At 36.4% G+C, this 20,997-nt stretch overlaps 1 protein-coding gene across 2 annotated transcripts; it reads right to left on the minus strand.

Moving 5' to 3' along the window:
- Nucleotides 1–198: 198 nt before the first annotated feature.
- si:ch211-274f20.2 (calnexin) lies at nt 199–19,723 on the minus strand. Of its 2 annotated transcripts, none has more exons than XM_056471910.1 (13): nt 19,562–19,723; nt 19,381–19,454; nt 18,862–18,920; nt 16,582–16,723; nt 16,433–16,514; nt 14,204–14,396; nt 13,130–13,295; nt 10,268–10,394; nt 8,348–8,509; nt 6,547–6,666; nt 6,370–6,469; nt 6,202–6,282; nt 199–1,109 (listed from the first exon to the last, which is right to left on the minus strand). In XM_056471910.1, the coding sequence occupies exons 1-12, from the start codon at nt 19,616–19,618 to the stop codon at nt 6,209–6,211; spliced, it is 1,356 nt and encodes a 451-aa protein (XP_056327885.1). In that variant the 5' UTR covers nt 19,619–19,723; the 3' UTR covers nt 199–1,109; nt 6,202–6,208. The 2 variants fall into 2 exon arrangements, with proteins under 2 accessions (XP_056327885.1, XP_056327883.1); XM_056471908.1 differs by lacking the exon at nt 199–1,109 and adding an exon at nt 4,577–4,789.
- Between the last annotated feature and the right edge of the window lie 1,274 nt (nt 19,724–20,997).

Below are 20,997 nucleotides of genomic sequence, written 5' to 3' on the forward strand. Positions count from 1 at the left end.
AGGAGATCATAGACTTTAAAAATTTGAGTTGACTTTACATTAAAATAATGAGTAAACCTGTTGTTTTTGAAGCGATTAGTTGACTTTACTTTAAAAAGTGGGTAAACCCATTACCCTAAACTGATCAAGTAAATGAACTGTGCATAATTATAAAAATTAAGTCAACATAACTTCCAAATTACTAAATAAAGTCAACCGTTTTTATTATATCAAGTCAATTTGGTGCTGTTAAGGCAGCGCTTTTACTAAAGTATCACTTCTTGACATTGTAGCTGATTCCTGATTTCTAAAAATAATGACCACTGATGTTTCTTTTAGTTAGGATTGGATATACACTGTTTATATGTTAATCTTTCTTATTATAGTTATACTAAAGGGAACGCCATGGTCCCTTGTTCTTATACCAAGTTTATATTCTACAGACTTTACTAAAGTCAATCACTTCGATGGCTTGTGATTGATTGATTGTGTTGAGTAGCGTTTGTTGTGGGTGAACCTCATAACCTGTTAATAACATGCTTATCCCAAAATCAAATAAAGATTAAAGTATATTAAGCATCAAGAAAATAAAGCAGATTTTAAGATCATTATTCTAATTTTGCGCTGATATTTTCTTGATTCTTCAGCACACCTTTTTTTCTCTAAAATGAGCAGAGTTGCAACAAAAGACAAACAATACATGCAGTAATCACATTACATACAATGGTAACAGAGTAAACTAACATGATGGATAATTATATACAGATACGCGCAAGTATTGAATGGAATAAGCTGAGAGTATGAACAAGATGTGTGAATATAATGTCAATAATTGAACTCACCATACATTTTTCTCCCAACATGTTGGTATATACAAATGACACCCGGAATGTACATTTTGTAATGATGTGTACAGCTTAAATAAACAACAATGCCCATATGTTTTTGTGGATTAAGTTACTTCCTACATTTTAGATGAGTATTGGTTTTATTTGTGTAGCACTTTCACAATCCATGCTCTTTCCAAGCAAATTTATGAAAATTGTTCCATCATCACACCTGATTCTTTCTGAGGAGTTAGACCAGAGACCCGCGGGCTAAAGTTGGCCCATGGTAACCCTTGATTTGACCTGTCAATCAATCAGAGAAGAGATGGACAAATGATGAAGGTTGTGGTGAATCCCTCAAACAGAGATCATGATTTCTAAGTTTACATAACATTTTGTTTGCTTGTTTAATAACTGAGCTACAAAAAAAAAGCAAAACTGAAACTAAATGTTTTAATAAAATGTGAACTAATCAGATTTTTAAAGGGTCATTAAACCCTAAAACACATTTCTTTAGATGTTGACAGATATATATCTGTGGCACGTTGCTAAAAACACTATTGGGACACTAATAAAGTGAAAATCTATTGTTTTTGTAAATAAAAAAAGCATTTAATTCCATTGAGTTATAAATGAGTTTATGGTTTTATTGTAAGAACTGCATTATGAAATGAATATATATATAATTATTGATACAATTAAAGTTTTATATATATATATATATATATATTTTTTTTTTTTATTAAATTAGGAAGTTACCATGGCAACTTTAAAGGGCACTAGGTTACCCCTTTTTCCAGATTTAAGTCTTTTGTGTCACCAGAATGTGTCTGTAAAGTTTCAGCTCAAAAACCACATCAGGTTGGCGCAATAGCCTAGTGGTTAGCGCATCAACATATGGTGCAGTAGCACGTCAGGGCATCCTGAGTTTGAAACCCAGCTCGAGGACATTTCCCTACCCCCTTCTCTCTCTCTCTCCAACTTCGCTTCCTGTCTAAATACTGTCCTATCTAAAAAGGGCAAAAATAAATCTTTAAAAAAATTTTTAAAACACCCATCAGATTATTTATTATACCTTTATTTTATTAGACCGCACTCCTACATCAAGTTGCGGACGGTCTCAAAACCACTCCAATTGGCCCTGTTTTTATGTTGTTAAATTGAAAAAGAAAACAAAAAAAATACTGGCTGTGTTTATATCACCCCGGTATGACTGTTTATACACTATACCTACACACATGTCTGTCCATGTAGATTTTACACCATAGGTGCCCTTTAATTTAATACAGTTTGGTATTTCGCTTCGGCCCACCACCCTCAGTCAAGTTTGGATTTTGGCTCTTCATAAGAAAAAGTTTGGGCACCCCTGAACTAGATTAAACTGGACATAACACAAAAACATGGCAATTTGTAACTGCTTTTCATTTTGGTTAAAAGTGCTGTAAGTTTTTGTCTCAACTAAAACATAAAAGAACCATAATATGTTTGCAGATAGTTAAGAAACATGCCAAGTGAACAGTTTATCTGAAAACAATGCTGAAGTCCCCAGTGTGTTCCCACTGCACATTTAACCAATTAGATTTCACAACTCAGGGTTGCCTTGGTGGATAAACAGCGTATATTATTTTAGTCTTGAAGGCTGAAAATGCTAATTCTGCGATTCAGAGGTATAAAAATCGACATGAGGGTTTTTTTAATTAGCTAATAATATAAATATTACAAAGATAAGTATTAGTCGAGCAGCTTACACTGTTACACTGTGTCATAACAACACGCGATATGACAAGACTCCAGCAATTTTACTGTCTGCACCAGATGTAACATGACAGAATTTTTAAATACAGCTATTCAGAAGCGCAAAAATTATAAAATATATACTCTAATTAATAATAAGCTTCATGAGATCTGACGTAAATCTGCAGCTGCTTTCAGTATGGCAATAAATGTCAGGTAAAATGGTATTCAAACACACATTGGTAACGTTAGCATTTAACACTGAATAAAGCACATAATTAGTACCTGAGGCGATCATTATTAATGTACTGTATGCTGTTATTCAGCTGCAATGTCGCAGAACAAGTTTCTAAAATTGAAATTTCAGGTGTCGCTAGTGTAACGGATCAAATCTTACGGTTCGGATCACATTAAAGTTTTTTCAGCCTGAACTCATGAGGAAACGTAAGTATTTTATGTTTTGTCAGTTTAGTGGCTAATTTGTGTGAGTTCAGTCATACGAAAATGTATGATTTAAAAAAGGAGGCGTGGCACTTAACCCCACCCCTAACCCCAACCATCATTGGGTGATGAGCAAATTACCCCAATACTTAAATTGTACGAATTAGATTGTAAGAATTCATACGAATTAGCCACTAAATCAAAAAGTTAAGAGTTGCCGTGAGATCGCGTGAGTTTTTTAGTCACGGATCGGACCATTTTTCAGATCAGTATAAAAGAGACAAATATAATTTGCTTTCCATTTATTACAAAAACATTACTGGAAGAAAGCTTTGGTTTTAACAAACAGAACTGAGAACCTGCAATTTTAATAAAAAATAAAAATCAAGAAATAACCGCCTGAATAAAAACAAAGTGAAATATTCAGTACTGTGAAAAATGATCTTTGCTACTGTTGCTGATGATGCTAAATGTAGAAATGTAACATTTTAATCTTTTGCAACACATCATATTTATTTTTTTGTCTCATTTTCAATGAATGATTAAATAATTCTCGATGTATTATTTTTGAAGACCCGTTCAGTGATATATTTTTAATGTTGGTTTGTCGCCACCTATTGGTTAAAACATTGAACAGCATCACTAAAGTGTGATTTTAATCTTTACCATCAACGTCAGTGTTTATATCTGAACTATAACCTGTTATCAGCACTTCTGTGTTATTTGATTGTTTGTAACTAACTGACTGTAACTAACTGAAAAGTGTCAAATATAAATCTCTTTCTCGATCAAACGCAGATTTGAATGCAGCGCATCGAAGGATTAATAAAAATACGCAAATCATTATCGTTTATAGGCCTAATTTAGGTTGCATGAGTTTGACTTGAGATCACGATCTTTCAATGTTTAATTGTGAAGCTTTACACTGAATGCATTAATGCAGGCTAAACAAACAGTGACACCTTTAATAACCTAAGAAAGCATTTAGGTCCCACCATAACTTCTTTCAGCATCATTATATATTACAGAGGAAAGCCAAAATTCTTTCATATGTGTGATTTGAATGATGCGGGAGGCGATCACTTGGAAAAATCTACAATTTAAACATAAAAATTTAATCTGCAGGTCAGGTGCGTTCCAACGTGTGGAACATGATCAGTTCGTCCGTTACACCCCAAGGTGTCGCTGTTGTTGAAGGATAGGAAAAGACTCCTTTTAACAGGGAAAATATTCCTTTTAGCTTGGGGCAGAGTGGTAAAAAAGCCCTCTAGTGTTTTGAATTTGGGCTGCAAAACCTAATTCAACCATTTGTCAATCCTACACACTGCACCTTCAACTCTCATGCATTTAATGAGAACTTAAATCTATTAACTATAAGTCTTTTTTTCAGCCTGAGGGGCAGACAGAGAAACTCAGAGATGATGATACAGGGTTTATAGGATAATCACAATTGTAAATGTGTCATTTTTAAGTGCGGTTATACCAAACATCATCCCTTTTAAATGATAAATAGCTTTACGTTCTTCCCTAAATAATGATTGAAAATCATAACCGATGTTCTGTAACGAGGATCATTTCTCTTCAGAGAATCACACTGGAATGATATTATTTTATTTCTATATACCTACTGGACAGTTCAGTGATAAAACAGTCAATGCTGCTTTAAATAAATGGAGAGCTGAATGTTTCTGCAAGGGCACCGTATGTATCTGATATGAGAACGTCAGCATTTCATACTATTAAACCAGTTGACTGACGATCGATGATGAAATGTCTGTAAGGTCACTGAGCTGAAGTTTGTGACAGAGCTGTGAAAATGAAAGAATGAGATAAAGTTAGCGATTTAGCCTGACAACCTTCATAAATGTATACACATAAATCATAATTCAATCCTGAGAAAATTGCAAAACTGTTAGAGTCACTGACATGAAATCTTTATATAATGAGCATTAAATACAGTCAAACTGAAGTTAAAGGCGAAATTATCATCCCTCTCTCATTAAACAATAATTAATGTTCAATCTTTTTCATTTTTAAATGCTGTTTAATGAAGATAATTTTTTTTCAAGACATTTTTAAACATAATTTCATAAGGGCCGTTCACATATCACGTCCAAAAGTGTGTGGAAAGCACATACAGAGACAGAAACTGATGTCAATATATGGTATGTGAAGTCTTGTTTGCATCTCGTTGACAATTTTGAGCATTTATACCCTGTTTTGGCTTTCCTGATGTTACCCTGCCTTCCTATTGTTTATGATTGTTTGCTGCCTGCCTATTGTACTGCTTATTCGGATCTCATACTCAGATTGTTTGCCGCCAGCCCTGACTATTAGCCTGTTGTTTGACCATGATTCTGTTCACGCTACTTTATTGTGTACGCCGGTCCCTCACCACTGCCTTTCTGACAACGATCTTAATAGGGTATATGCCGAAGTATGCTAATAGGACTTTTAATTTGCCAGTAACCTGGGTTAAGCGTTTCCGGTGAACTGTATGCCATTGCAAAAATGGCGCGTTTAAGGTCTGTTTTCTTTAAAAATCAGCGATCTCCACTGGCTGAGTGATATCAGATATAAAGTGGGTCTCAGATTGTACAAGAAGCACAGCAGTAAATTACATTTTCCCCTGCCATGTCTTTATAATATGAGCATTTATTTTACCCCAGTATATTCAATGGAGCTTCTGCGCTAGCCTGCCGATTCTGACAGGCGCGTGCGAGTAAACGGCTTTTTGTCTTGTTTTACGCTTGAGCAACTAAATGAATGGCAAAGTCTATTTAACTGATGGACTTTTAATTACATTACAACATCTATGCTGTAAAAGGAACCGTATAAAATGGAAAAAAACTCACAATAAAAGGTCACCGGAAGTTTATCAGTATGGGAACAACACTAGCTTTGCGTATACCCTATAAAAGCCTGGAAGATGGATCCCAGTCCCTGTGACGAATCATTACAGCGAGCCTGCTGCTATTGATGGCACATTTATACAGCTTTTTATCTCGTTTTACTCCTAAACAACTAAATGAATGCTTAAGTCTATTTAACTGATTATATTTCAATTACATTACAACATCGATGCTGTAAAAGGAACCATGTGAAGTCGGTATGGGAAAAACACTAGCTGTGTATATACCATATTACATTTTTTTAAGTAACCTTTCCAACACTGTCGTTATGTGACCTGCATGTGTGAGATACATTTACTGTTACTTACTGTACTGTTAACTTGTTACATCAGCGTTTCTTGGAGCCCTCTTGACCGCTCTGCTTTTAGTTTTGACTCTTTGATTTTCACCTGACAAACACACAAAAAAGAAAGGAAGTCATAAATATTCAGAATTAAGCAATGTAGTTTTGCAAATACTTTAATCAGCTTTCTCACTGTGATTATGAGTGACATGCTCCTCCACATCCTGAGGTCCATCTGTCTGGGGCTCATCTGTTTTTTTATAGTAATAGTCTTGATCTGGTGGTCCAAACCGCTGAAATGCGCAATATCAACAGCGTTTAGTTAATTATGTGTTCGGTTGCGTATGAAAATGATCAGATGTTTATTTACCTTATCAGGCCACATTAAGCTAACAAAGAGGATGATGGGAAGGCCCACAGTGAAGACATAGACCCCCCAGAGCCAAGGCCGCTTGACAGTCGCCATCAACAGCTTTTCAATGATTCCAGGCTACAAGAGGACAATGTGAATTGATGATTTATGCACTGCCAAGCTGCAACCCTCAGCTCTCCCTCGGGAAGCCAATACGGAAGTAACTGAAACTGCAATTCATCGAAATTCCGCTAGTCCTGGATCCATATGGAGCAAATTTCTATTGAGCCCACTCTTAAGCAGGTCGCACACCGGAAGGGCCGCTCGGTGCCGCGACACGGTGCGCACATGAAAGTTAAAAGTATCACACACCAGGCGCGGACATTCGCATGATATTTAACATGAAACTAATCAGATGGCGCTCTGTGGCCCGGCAGAGAAATGAACATTGTCCTGAGTCGTGGCTGGGCGCCGCGGACAGCCGCCGACTTGCGACGCCAGTGTGTGTACCCTGATAGAAACCTATTTTTAGAAGCGAGCGGCGGCGCTTCTGGTGTGCGACCTGCTTTAGAATGGCTAACTTTACATCAGAAAAAAGGGTGTTTACAGCATGGTACAAAGAACGATTTTGGTTCATATAGCTGATATTACCCTTCATGACAACTGTAAGGGGGTGAATTTTATAACTCATCTGTTTCCTTTATATTAGGTTATATTAAGTTTGCATAATTAAGGGCGTGGCCACTTGAGTGACAGCTAGGTCGTCCTCACTTCACCTCAGCTGTTTCCCGCTAATTAGCTGCTGATCTTGGCATATTTATCGTATTTTGGTGTTGTTTTATGTGGCTTTACACAGTCAGTTGCCCTTTATTATTTCTTACAATTAATTATTATTTCTTAACAATTTTATTATTTCTTACAATTATCAGATAATATGGCATGCTGTGTGCACTTAATTGTAACAGTCGCCGAATTCACGCTCAAATCACACTGAAAAACCGCCCAAATTTTCTGTACCCGCCTATGTCCTTTTTTAGCCGCAAAAATAAATTCAAAACCGCCCAATTGGGCAGGAAAAAGCCCAATTTGGCAACACTGCGTCTATGTCATTTTTTTTCCGCAAAAATAAATTCAAAAACGCAATATCTGGCAACACTGAGCAGAGTGCCATCATGCATCTGTAGCTCCGTTCACGCTCCGCCTCTTTGCCCTTATTTGGTATCCCTCAGTTAGTGCGATGACGCACAAACAAAATGGCGATGGTTGGCCACGCCTACTAGTAGCTTCTTTTGTGTTCTTCAGAAACCTATGGGTGACGTCACAGATACTACGTACATATATTTTACAGTCTATGTGCACTGCTATTTATTTAAACGTGTTAATGTGCATGAATCAGAATCAGAATGATTCAAATGAACACAGACTTTAAGGAATCTGCTGCTGAGTCCATGCCTCAGTGTTATGTCCTACACATGATTACCATTCCTCCACATTTTGCCTTCACAAGATTCAAAATTGGTGAGCAGATTGTTTTAGTGTGCTTAAAGTGCTACATGCTAAATGAAAGACATGCTATTTCAAATGGTTAAAAATGAATTACAACATGTCAACTGTTAGAGCAACCCACTGACCACAAATATGAATTGAAAAACAGAATACTGCTCCAAGCCCCAACTCTAATCAAACACACCTGAACAAGCTATCAAGGCCTAAATGTTAATCCTCAGGGAAGGTCGAAGCTACATGCAAGTGGGATTTTTCAAGATTGGATCATAAAATACAGTAAATAGTACCATGGGACTGTTATACGACTGCTTACTGTCTGTCTCTGGCCCCATGTGTCTTCTGTCCACCGTTTGGCTACTTCCAGATCATCACAAAGCAAGATATTATCAAACATCACATCTCCCGTCAGGGACCAAAGCTCAAAACCCACAGCAGCAATGGGGCTCATTGTGAACTGCTGCTTTCCCTTGTTGTCCTACAAAGAAATAAACACAAAAGACAACGATGTTCTGCAAACGAGATGAAAACAAGTGAAAAGAAATAATAGAGTAATTTATAGTAAATACTAGAGTGTTTTTCAACCATCCTATAGTAAAGTACTTGAATAGTACTTCGAACAAATTGCCTAATACTGTAGTTTTTAGAGGGCTGCACGGTGGCGTAGTAGGTAGCACATTCACCTCACAGCAAGAAAGTCGCTGATTCGAGCCTCGGCTGGGTCAGTTGGTGTTTCTGTGTGGAGTTTGCATGTTCTCCTCGTGTTGGCGTGGGTTTCCTCCGGGTGCTCCGGTTACCCCCACAACTCCAAAGAAATGCGCTATAGGTGAATTGGGTGGGCTAAAATTGTCCGTAGTGTATGTGTGTGAATAAGTGTGCATGGATGTTTCCCAGTGTTGGGTTGCAGCTGGAAGGACATCCGCTGCATAAAACATATGCTGGATAAGTTGGCGGTTCATTCCGCTGTGGCGACCGCTGATTAATAAAGGGACTAAGACGAATAGAAAATGAATGAATGTACTTTTTATAACTATTAGGTATATTATACTACAATACACCACAGTTTACTATATTAAAAACTACCATAATTATAACATTGTATTAATTCACTATAGTTAATGCTATGTATACACTCACCAGCCACTTTATTAAGTACAACTGTTTGTTAACGCAAATTTCTAATCAGCCAATCACATGGCAGCAACTCAATACCTTTAGACATGTAGACAAGGTCAAGACGATCTGCTGCAGTTTAAACTGAGCATCAGAATGGGGAAGAAAGGTAAATTAAGTGACTTTGAATGTGGCATGGTTGTTGGTGCCAGACGGGCTGGTCTGAGTATTTCAGAAACTGCTGATCTACTGTGATTTTCACGCACAACCATGTCTAGGATTTACGGTTACAACCGAGGTATGCAGAAGAGCATCTCTGAACACACAACACCTCCAACCTTGAGGCAGATGGGCTACAGCAGCAGAAGGCCACATCGGGCGCCACTCCTGTCAGCTAATAACAGGAAACTGAGGCTACAATTCACACAGGCTTGCCAAAATTGGACAATAGAAGATTGGAAAAACGTTGCCTGGTCTGATGAGTCTCGATTTCTGCTGCGACATTTGGATGGTAGGGTCAGAATTTGGCGTCAACAACATGAAAGCATGGATCCATCCTGCCTTATATCAACTGGTCAGGCTGGTGGTGGTGGTGTAATGGTGTGGGGGATATTTTAGTACCAATTGAGCATCGTGTCAACACCACAGCCTACCTAAGTATTGTTGCTGACCATGTCCATTCCTTTATGACCACAGTGTACCTGTCTTCTGATGGCTGCTTCCAGCAGGATAACGTGCCATGTCATAAAGCGTGAATCATCTCAGACTGGTTTCTTGAACATGACAATGAGTTAACTGTACTCAAATGGCCTCCACAGTCACCAGATCTCAATCCAATAGAGCACCTTTGGGATGTGCAGCAGACAAATCTGCAGCAACTGCGTGATGCTATCATGTCAATATGGATCAAAATCTCTGAGGAATATTTCCAGTGTCTTGTTGAATCTATGCCAGGAAGGATTAAGGCAGTTCTGAAGGGGGTCCAACCTGGTACTAGTGAGGTGTATCTAATAAAATGCCCGGTGAATGTACAGCAGCATTCATTAGTGTTGTAAATATTATAATATGTACAGTATAATACACTTTACTAAAGTATGGTGGGTTTTTTGAAGTACAAGCACACCTTATCAATATTGTTTGTGCTGGGTTGGTTCTTCGGATTGTTAGAGCCTGAATTTGCTGGACGAGAAGAGCCCTCACAAACTGAAGCTTCAGTGCAATCATTTCTTAGTCCATCTACACCATCTGACCTGTCCAAAGATGAAAACAAATACCAATTAACATTAATAAAACCATATTGCTAATTGTTTTGCATGTTTTGGGTGGCCTAGTGGCTAATAATGGACAAAGCAATAGCTCTCTTTGGCTCAATCCCAATTCTACCCCTTACCCCGTCCCCTTACCCCTCGTTTTGCACGTTCACGTGAAGGGGCAGGGGTGTCCTTATTCTCTTTAGCTTTGGGCATAGGGCTAAGGGGAAGGCGTAGATAGCCCTTGAAACAAAGATTTTTCAGGACCACACTCGCAACCAAGGGGTAAGAAAATTTCAAGGGGTAAAGAAGAATATTTATAACAGTGTTGTTGTTTTACCGTCATGGTTTAAAAACCGCTAAATTTGGCTATCTATAATCCCTAAAAATAACTCCTGTACAGCAGTCCCACAACATTCTGACACTCGATGACACTTGAATCCCCTGTCAGAAAAGTCTAGTGGCTGTGAGTGACCTTTTTACAGTGTCTGCTATTATGTTAATGTTGTTTTCTTGTGTTTACATAGATGAATATGGCCACTGTGTCAATGCACAGTACTGTTATGATCTTATTGCCACATTACATCATTATAATAACATAATGTTGTTGCCTTCAGTGATCTCCTGAAAAAGTCATGATTGTCTTATCTCATATGAAGCAAGAGATCGAGATGTCATATGATGAAGTGTGCAGGTGCTGTAGTTGTGTCCCATTTCTTAGGGGCAAGTTTTGAAGCCCTTCCCCTTCACACTCTGTTTCAAGGGCCAAGGGGAAGGGACAGGGGTACAAAAATAGAATTGGGATTGGGCCTTAGTAGCCCTTCAAAAAAAAAGAAAAGAAAACACAGATGTCTATATGACAATGAATCAATAATCGATCATAAAGGAAATCATTTTTTACATTATCTTACATAAATCTCCTTATAGACCAAGGTAATATCAGTCTTTTCAGCTTTGTGTCCATAATACAAACTCAACTACTATTGAGTATCATTTTTAGTGCTTTATAAAAGAGGGTGGAGCTAAAGATCTATTTTGGCGCACTTTTCTCAATACAATTCTCTGATTGGTGGAAATTTATGTACAGCCTCATGGGTAATGAAGTTTTTCTGATAATTTCAACAAAAGCATACAGAATTAACTATATGCTCCACATTCGCCATTCCCCTCACATTTGCCTTGACCTCTCCCCTCCGTGAGTAATTTTTTTTCCCCAAATTCTCATTTTATTTCTCTTATTTTGTCCCCATATTGTTATTATCGTTATTATTTTCCCGTTTTCAAAATCTCACGAATCTGCTGGCCTAAAATCATTTGCATTTTTTCCTTTCACTTTCATTTGGGTTATAAGTGCCGAGGGTTTTGTGTTCTATTGTGATTGTTGTTATATTGCTTGTTTTTTGTTGTTGATACAAAGTATTTTTTATTATTATTAACGAATACAGACTTTATTTAGACAAATACAGCAATTGTCTGAGTATTTTTGGTACTCATTGTTTGTTAATTAATTAATTATTTTATTTTGTTTACTATTTGTAACTAGTGGTGAGAGCTAGCCGTGCTACATTTCCTTTAAAAGGTATTTTGACAGATATTCTGTCTGGCGCCCAAGATTAAACATTTAAAAACAAGTGACAAACATATTTTTGTAATGTTTGTTTATTTTTATTTTTTGCGACAACTGATCCCACACCAACATCACTGTTACAAACTAACATTACAGCATTACAGGGTCTGTCTTCAAGGTTTATCAGTTTTTTCTTAAATATCTTTTTCTCAAATTAAAATTGAGTGAAGTTTTTACACAGTCTTGTGCTTTAAAGTACTACATTAATTATGCTGTGTGTGTCTTGTAAAGGTAGAGGCTGTAAATCAATTAACCACCATGCAAATTACATTTGGACATTAGACCTCTGCCAAGGTTTGTTTTGTGTGTATTAAGAGATACGAATATAACGGTTTATCATAAAATAACGCTAAATATCATGCTAAATTTACAGTAAGATGTTGCTACTTATGAATCAATAATCCATATTTTAAGCACTGTATGATCTGTATTTTATGGTTCACTGCTTAAATGTCAAATTGACACCCTCATATCAAATTTGGTAATACAAGTCGGAAATAATTTTCTGCTAAAGACTAGAATCACAATTACTCTTGTTTGCACATTCTTCAAACTACACCAATAACTGTAAGCATAAAAATAATTTGATCTAAATAGTGCTAGTATAAATACAGTATAATACCATTTTCAAGGAATATTAGCACATATTTCAAAGAGATAAATGACTAAATGTTAAAAGACTTGTCACTCAAATTAGTAATGTAAACAATTTATGTACCTGTAAAGGCACATGTAATTTTCACCACTAGGGGGTGAGTATTAACAACAAACAAAAGCGTAGTTTGATGAATATAGTTTGATGAATAGAATGTAACATAATGGGAAGACTAATTCAAATATAATGACAGTATGAAGCATGTTATAATGCTGCTCTGTGCAGTCTAATAAAACACAACATATTAAAGTGTCTTTGGCGTTTCCACAAGTGACACGGTCTGTTTCACTAGTTAAAATAGCTTATTTCTGTGGATATATACATTCTTCAAAACATTTGGAAAAATATAAGTGCATACAGCAGCAAAATATATAACACTGTTTTAGTGGTTTTTGAACATTTTAATGACAAAATCGTACATATTGGGCCTTTAAGTAAATAAAAACAGCATACCTGATATGTTGTTCCAAGTTCAGATCAGAGGCTTCATTTGTTGAATATTCTTGTTTGTGTTTTTCGTCAGAAGATGTCACTGGTTTGTCCATATCTTCCAAAAGACTGCCCTTATTAACCAGCGTCAGGTCAACAAGGATCTCAAATGTGTTGTCAGGATATAGGTCTATAAAGAAAAATTGCAACAAGAACGTCACTTTACTTGACACTTCTTATTAAAAATTAAGCGGTCCAATCTACCTTAAGATGCAAATAACTGTATTAATTAAATATACTGTGTAAATACTAAAACATTAAAGGATCACTCCATGTTTTTATGGAAATAGGCTTATTATACAACTCCCATAGTCTTGACAAATAGGTCAGTTTGACCTTTTTTTAATCCATACAGTCAATCTGTGAGTCTGGTGGGAGCACCTTTAGCTTAGCTTAGCATAAATCTGTGAATCGGATTAGACCATTAGCATCTTGCTCAAAGATTTAAAAAAAAATTCAATAATGTTCCTATTCAAAGCTTGCCTCTTCTGTAGTTACATTGTGTACTAAGAACAATAGAAGTTGCTATTACACAGTTCGCTATTTTCTACTATACTCTGATTCTGGAGTAATTATTAAGGAACTTTGCTGCCGTACCATGGCTGTAGCAGGCGCAATAATATTATGCAGCACCTGAAAATAGTCCCCAACTAGGAAACTTAGTAACAGTGCTGCATAATATCATTGTGCCTGCTTCAGCCATGCTACGGTAACAAAGTTCCTTGATAATTATGACCTAGAAAATAGCGATATATTATTTATATTATTGTAGTACACAGTGTAACTATAGAAGAGTCAAGCTTTCACTGGGACCATTATTGAAACTTTTTTGAAGTATGTTGGAGTGAAATGCTAATGTTCTAATAAAATTCAATGATTTATGTTAAGCTAAGCTAAAAGTGCTCCTACAACAAACGGAGATTGGCTGTATTAAATTAAAAATGTTAAATGTCAACTGTTAAACCCTAAAGGAGCCTACAGTGTTCCTTTAACTTACTGAACATGTAATGAGACAGTGTTTGTTTACTGGCTACTCACTTAAAGTGTAGAGATGCGGCTGCTGGTCAGTAAAATAGTCGCTAATGTCCATTTCTGGTTGGCGAGCATGTTTTTCTTCATATGTCCTTGTGATGGGATTATGATGACTAAAGATGAAATGTATTTTGTGCGTGCTGCTGCATTTGTCTGGACCAAACATGATTGTGTATGGGGTGGCATCACTGAACTGGCTCTAAAATAACAATGACAACACTAATGTCATCATACAGTGTAATATTATTGTACTGTATTATATTTTTGTATCTGGTTTTAAAGGTATATTCATTCATTTATTCATTTTCTTTTCGGCTTAGTCCATTTATTAATCTGAGATCGCCACAGCGGAATGAACCGCCAACTTATCCAGCATATGTTTTACGCAGCAGATGCCCTCCCAGCTGCAACCCATCACTGGAAAACATCCATGCACACTCATTACATGCAAGAACATGCAAACTACACACAGAAATGCCAACTGACCCAGCTGAGGCTCGAACCAGTGACCTTGCTGTGAGGCGATCATGCTACCCAATGCGCCACCGTGACGCCCGTTTTAAAGGTATAGTTCCACTAAAATTCAAAACTCTTGTCATCATTTACTCACTCTTCACTTTTTCCCAAACATGTTTGACTTTAGTCTTTATTCTGTTAACACAAACAAATTGAAAGTTTTTGGTGTTTGTTCGTCTCGTTTGTCTTTCGTTCGTTCATTTCACTTGTTTCGTTCATCTCACTCATCTCATCACATTCGTCTCTCTCGTTTCGTTCATCTCATTCGTTCGTTCATTTGTCTCGTCTCACTTGTCTCGTTTGTTTCCTTTGTCTTGTCTCACTCGTTTTGTCCCTTTCGCTCATTTTGTTCATCTCGCTCGTATCGTCACTCTCGTTTTGTTCGTCTCGTTCATTTCACTTGTTTCGTTCATCTTGTTCATCTCACCACATTCACCTCACTCGTTTCGTTCATCTCTTGTTCATTTCATCACATTCGTCTCGCTCATTTCGTTAAACTCATTCGTTCGTTCATTTGTCTCGTCTTGCTCGTCTCGTTTGTTACCTTTGTCTTGTCTCGCTTGTTTTGTTTCTCGCTCGTTTTGTTCGTCTCTCTCGTTTTGTTCATCTTGCTCGTATCGTCACATTCGTTTTGCTTGTCTCGTTCATTTCACTTGTTTCGTTCATCTCAACACGTTTGTCTCGCTTGTTTCGTTCTAGTCATTCATTTGTTCGTCTTGTTTCTTTTTTGCTCATCTCGATTGTTTTGTTCATCTCATCTCGATTGTTTTGTTCATCTCATCTCACTTGTTTTGTTCATATTGTCGCGCTTGTTTCGTTTCGTTCGTTCTTCTTGCTCGTTTTATTTGTCTCGCTCGATTCAATTGTCTCGTCTCGCTCGTTTTGCTCGTTTCGTTTGTCTCGTTCATATTGTCATGCTCGTTTTATTCGTCTTGTTTGTTTTGTCTGGTCTCGCTCGTTTTGCTTGTCTTGCTCGTTTCATTCATCTCGCTCGTTAGTTTGTTTCCTTTCTATTGTATCGCTCGTTTTGTTTGTCTCGCTCTTTTGTTCGTCTCACTTGTTGTGTTCATCTCGCTCGTATCGTCACGCTCATTTTGTTCATCTCGTTTCACTTCTTTTGTTCGAATCATCATGCTTGTTTAGTTTTTCTCATTCATTTGTTCATTTGTTCGTCTTGCTCGTCTCGTTTGTTTTGTTCATCTTATCTCGCTCATTTCATTCGTCTCGCTCATTTAGTTTGTCTCATCTCGCTTTTTCTCACGTTTTGCTTGTTTTGTTTGTCTTGTTCATATTGTCACGCTCGTTTCATTAGCTTGTCTCGCTCGTTTCATTCGTCTTGTTCGTTTTGTCTCGTCTCACTCATTTTGCTTGTCTTGCTCATTTCGTTCGTCTCATTCATATCGTCACATATGTTCGTCTCGCTCGTTTCGTTTATATCATTCGTAACACAAAGAAGATATTTTAAAGAAACCTGTAACCATTGACTTCCATAGTATTCTACTTTTTTTTTTAAATGGTTACAGATTTTCACGTTTCTTTAAAATATTTTCTTTTGTGTTCAACAGAAGAAAGAAACTCATAAAGGTTTGGAAACACTTAAGGGTGAGTAAATAGTGAGTAAATAAATTTTTTTTTGCTCTTTAACGATGCTAAAGATTAAGCTAAAATTTCTCAAGTGAACAACAGTATATTATTTCATGAAATGTTGTGAGACGTTACCAAACGCAGGTCATCTGACTGAGAAAGCAACTTGATGTAGGCTCCACCACAGTCAATTCCCTTTTGGAAGGAAACTTCATACCTGCACAGAAGCTTTAGTTAAGCAATTTTTGTTTCAGAAAAATGGCTGTTTGATCAACATATCTTACTGTAAGATAAGAGGTTTGTCTTTAAAGTGATAGATATTCCGCAGGTATGCAGATATGGCATGATGTCTGCCAGGCGACTTGAGGACTAGGCCTTTGTTTCCCAACAGCCTTGGTTGAATGGACTCTTCTACATCCCATTCCCCTGTGTAAAATAAAGGTTTGTGAAAGATAACATACAGTACAGTTAGCAGATCCTTTTTGCAAAATAAGTCTTGCAAAATAAGACCTTTTTTATTACAATAAATGACTAACTGTATAATATCCTTAAAATAAAAACTCATAATGAACTCATATTAAAATCAAGTTATGATTTATGAAATCACCACTCATATACTACCTAACAAAAGTCTTGTCGTAAATCCCAGTTGTAAGAGCAACAAATAATAATTTGACTTCTAGTTGATCATTTACAAAAGCAGCAGAAGGTAGATTTTTCAGATGAATCATCTGTTGAACTGCATCCCAATTATCACAAATACTGCAGAAGACCTATTGGAACCTGCATGAACCCAAGATTTTCACAGTCATCAGTCAAGTTTGGTGAAGGAAAAATCATGGTTTGGGGTTACATTCAGTATGGGGGCATGTGAGATATCTGCAGAGTGGATGGCAACATCAACAGACATTTGAGCTGCCCATTACATTACAAACCACAGGAGAGGGAAAATTCTTCAGCAGGATAGGGCTCCTTCTCATAATTCAGCCTCCACATCAAAGTTCCTGAAAGCAAAAGGTCAAGGTTCTCCAGGATTGGCCAGCCCAGTCACCAGACATGAACATTATTGAGCATGTCTGCGGTAAGTTGGAGGTATTGAAGATGAATCCCAAGAATCTTGATGAACTCTGGGAGTCCTGCAAGAATGCTTTCTTTGCCGTTCCAGATGACTTTATTAATAAGTGATTTGAGTCATTGCAGAGATGTTTGGATGCAGTCCTCCAAGCTCATGGGAGTCATACACAATATTAAATCTTTTTCCATTGCACCATGACTTTATATTCTATACTGTACATTGTTTCTGTTATGTGACAAGACTTTTGTCTCAGCAAAGTCAGACCTTACAGTCCTAATTAAATAATGAAAAATTAAGGCATGATCATATTTTATTTAGGTAAAATAAGCGTAATCTAGAGACCTTTGCCTTTCATATAAGCCACTTCTGATACCAAACGATCAACTAGAAGTCAAGTTATTATTTGTTGTTCTTAAAACTTGGATAGGCGACAAGACTTTTGTCAGGTAAGGTGTATGTTTGTATTCCTCATGCTTGTATTTCATATTTGTACACTAAAATAAATGTCAAATTTATGGTTAAAAATGGCAGCTGTGGTTGCCGGAATTTCACCATTAAAAATACGGTAGGAATGTAAAATACAATTCTAAATTTTATGATAAATTACCATATTTTGTCTTTTTTGTCATACACCAATGTTTTGAAGTACTAACATCTACACAACCTAACTTTGTTACACAGACAAAAACACAACATCACAAACCTCTTTCCCCACAAGCAGACAAGCAGCTTTGGTAATCTATAGAAGGTGCTCAGTGTCATTCACACACTAAACACCTTCATGGATGCACACACAATATTAAAGTAGTGCAATAGATATTATTTATCAACATTAGATGTACCAGAACTCTAATGTGCGTGACTCAAGAGAAAAAAATAAAAAGAACTATATTAATGTCAACAAAAAGTGTCAAGCAGGGAATTCTGGGAAAGGGAATTTATGGTTATTCACAGTAATATATTAAATAACTCTTTAAATATGATACCGAGGAAAACATGAATCAATCAGAAACATCAATCGGTCGATCGAATTTTAACCATACATTTGGAATTAATTTAACACAACCCAAACATATTGAACGATTTCACTTTTTACCCAATTTTTAAACAACATTTATTTAATTACAAAGTTTTTATTTGTTTTGTATGTTTCAACAAACCAGAGCTAGTTATTTAAAATTTATTTTGTGTCATTTAGGCCAGTGTTTCCCAACCCTGTTCCTGGAGGCACACCAACAGTACATATTTTGGATGTCTCCCTTTTCTGACCCATTAACTTCAGGTGTTGGAGTCTCTTCTGATGTTATGATAAGCTGATTCAGGTGTGTTTGATTAGGGAGAGGTTGAAAATATGTACTGTTGGTGTGCCTTCAGGAACAGGGTTGGGAAACACTGATTTAGGCTATGGGATTTGTTAATTAATAAAACATATAAATGATAATTACACATCTTATAAATGTAAACAACAAATATTTCACAAAATTCATACCATTATAACTGAGATGTTTCGCCCGCTCATCTTTCACTGCTTTGGACAAAACCCATTTTCTTCAAAGCAAACAAGAGAAGGTGGTTAATATAAAACGTATAATGATACGTATACAATAAACAAATATATATATTCAATTCCTCTTTACTTCCATAGTGGTTTTTAAAAATGTAGATTGTGTCAAAGCAGCTTAATATAGACAAAATACTGTAAAAAAAAATGTATGACAAAAAGTCTTTATTTGTTAATCAAGTTTCAACTCCATTTTTTCAATTATACAAAATTTAACTTAGTATTTTGAGTCAATTCGATTAAGTTGAGATAACTAGAAAAGTTCTTTGGATTAAACTAAAAAAAATATTAGGCAGCAACATTTTTACAGTGTAGTAAAATACTGCTTCAGTTCAGTTGAGTTTAGTTCAATTTAAAAGTCACTGCTTGAAAGCCGAAACACTGAAGAGAAACTCAGTATATAATTATTGTTTTAATAGTATAGTATGTGTACACTGAGAGACCAACCTGTCCAGCGCACCTTCATCAAACGTCTCAGCAAAATAAGCCTGGTCTGGTATTGAAACTGCTCTGTAAACGTTCTGTTGCGCAAAGTGAACACGTTTGAAAAGAAAAGGAAGATATAACAGCCCTCTTTACATATGAATAAATACGTTTTACGTCACGATGCACTAACCATGATATTTACCTGTGCTCCACTGATGTGACACCAACACAAACACAAGACAAAGAATAAAGGCATCATATCTGTATCGGAGTTCAAGACAGTCGTCAGAAAAAGGTAGGATAGATGAAACCCCTTGTTTCTGTCCGTGTGTCTTTACCACTGTAATATACGTGCGAGCTCAGCTTCCTGTATTTTTAGGTTAATAAACGTGGACTTTGATCGCTGTCTTTTGAGCCCTTTGTGCAGAATTTAACTGCAAGATGACCAAGGAGCTGGAGCAGCCTATTTATTTAAGAAATCATTGACGGAGCGAGGGATCGATTATTTATTAGCTGTTGGCCAACAAATGTAGCTAAATGATTCGGCGGGAAGTAGTCAATTAATAGAAAAATGTCAATAACATCGTGACGTCTTTCACTAAACGAGGAAACAATTAAAAATGTAAACTCACAATTGCAAACATTTGAGTCAGGTTACTCAAAAAACGAGGGAAAACTACACAAAAGAATCATGATTTAATGGACCCCTTAGTACCCATTTAGGATTCTTTAAAAGTCTGACTGTTGCTAACAATGTCTCGAATCACAGTGGTAGTACCCATTATGATATGGCTTCTTCAGTAACATGAAAGGGTGTTCATAAGACATAAAACATACTTTTTTCTGATAAAATATAATCTCCTATTACGAGTTTATGTAATCTGACTACATTTGGATTACATTTAGATTACTTTTGTGTTAACCATGATGTCTCAAACTGAAGTATGATAATCTTGTACTATTTTGACAGATACAAGTCAAAAAATACTTTTTTTTTTTGTCTTTAAAAAGTATTTTGTATCAAATAGGTAGGGCCAGACAGAATCTGCAGACATTTTTTGCTATTTCTGCTGAGGATTTTGTAAAAAAAAATCTGTGGATTTATGCAGAATTATTTTGGGAGTAATATAACTAAAAACATTTCAACTTTTATTTAATTTTTACAATGCAAGTCCACTTACGTGGTGAACAAAGCAAGTCTCTCATATAATATCTTCACTAAAAGAAATATTACTTTACAAACTGTATTGTAAATAAAGCAAATGAACACTTTCATATTAACCAATAATAATATGGAAATTAATTTAAAAACTGAATAAGTGAAGTTTCATAAACTAATTTCGACAGGAGCACGTGATATGATTGAGCACGTCTGGCCACTCATCTGTAATCAGTAATAATCCAATCAGAGTGATCCTAGTTTACTATAAATGGATCATTTTCTCCCTACTGTTTCTATCTTCGTTTGGAAAAATCCCCCCTTCCACCCCATCTCCTCCTTTTCCTCCCTTTTCTAAAGGGGGAGCTCTCGAGACCTACCTGATCTCAGATCTCCTGATATGCTTATCGACTTGGAAATCGACTCGGGCGGGAGCCCTGGGCTTAAATATCTCCGAGCTCAGGGTTCTCTCCTGGGAC

The sequence above is a fragment of the Danio aesculapii genome, chromosome 14 (assembly GCF_903798145.1).
Source record: "Danio aesculapii chromosome 14, fDanAes4.1, whole genome shotgun sequence".
Taxonomy (NCBI): Eukaryota; Metazoa; Chordata; class Actinopteri; order Cypriniformes; family Danionidae; genus Danio; species Danio aesculapii.

Bases quoted from the DNA above. Each gene is read 5' to 3' on its own strand.
- si:ch211-274f20.2 (XM_056471910.1), bottom strand. From the start codon at position 19,618: ATGATGCCTTTATTCTTTGTCTTGTGTTTGTGTTGGTGTCACATCAGT. The intron at 19,455-19,561 runs GTAAATATCATG...TTTGCGCAACAG, and splicing joins GTCACATCAGTGGAGCACAG to AACGTTTACAGAGCAGTTTC. The intron at 18,921-19,380 runs GTTGGTCTCTCA...TTTGCTTTGAAG, and splicing joins GATGAAGGTGCGCTGGACAG to AAAATGGGTTTTGTCCAAAG.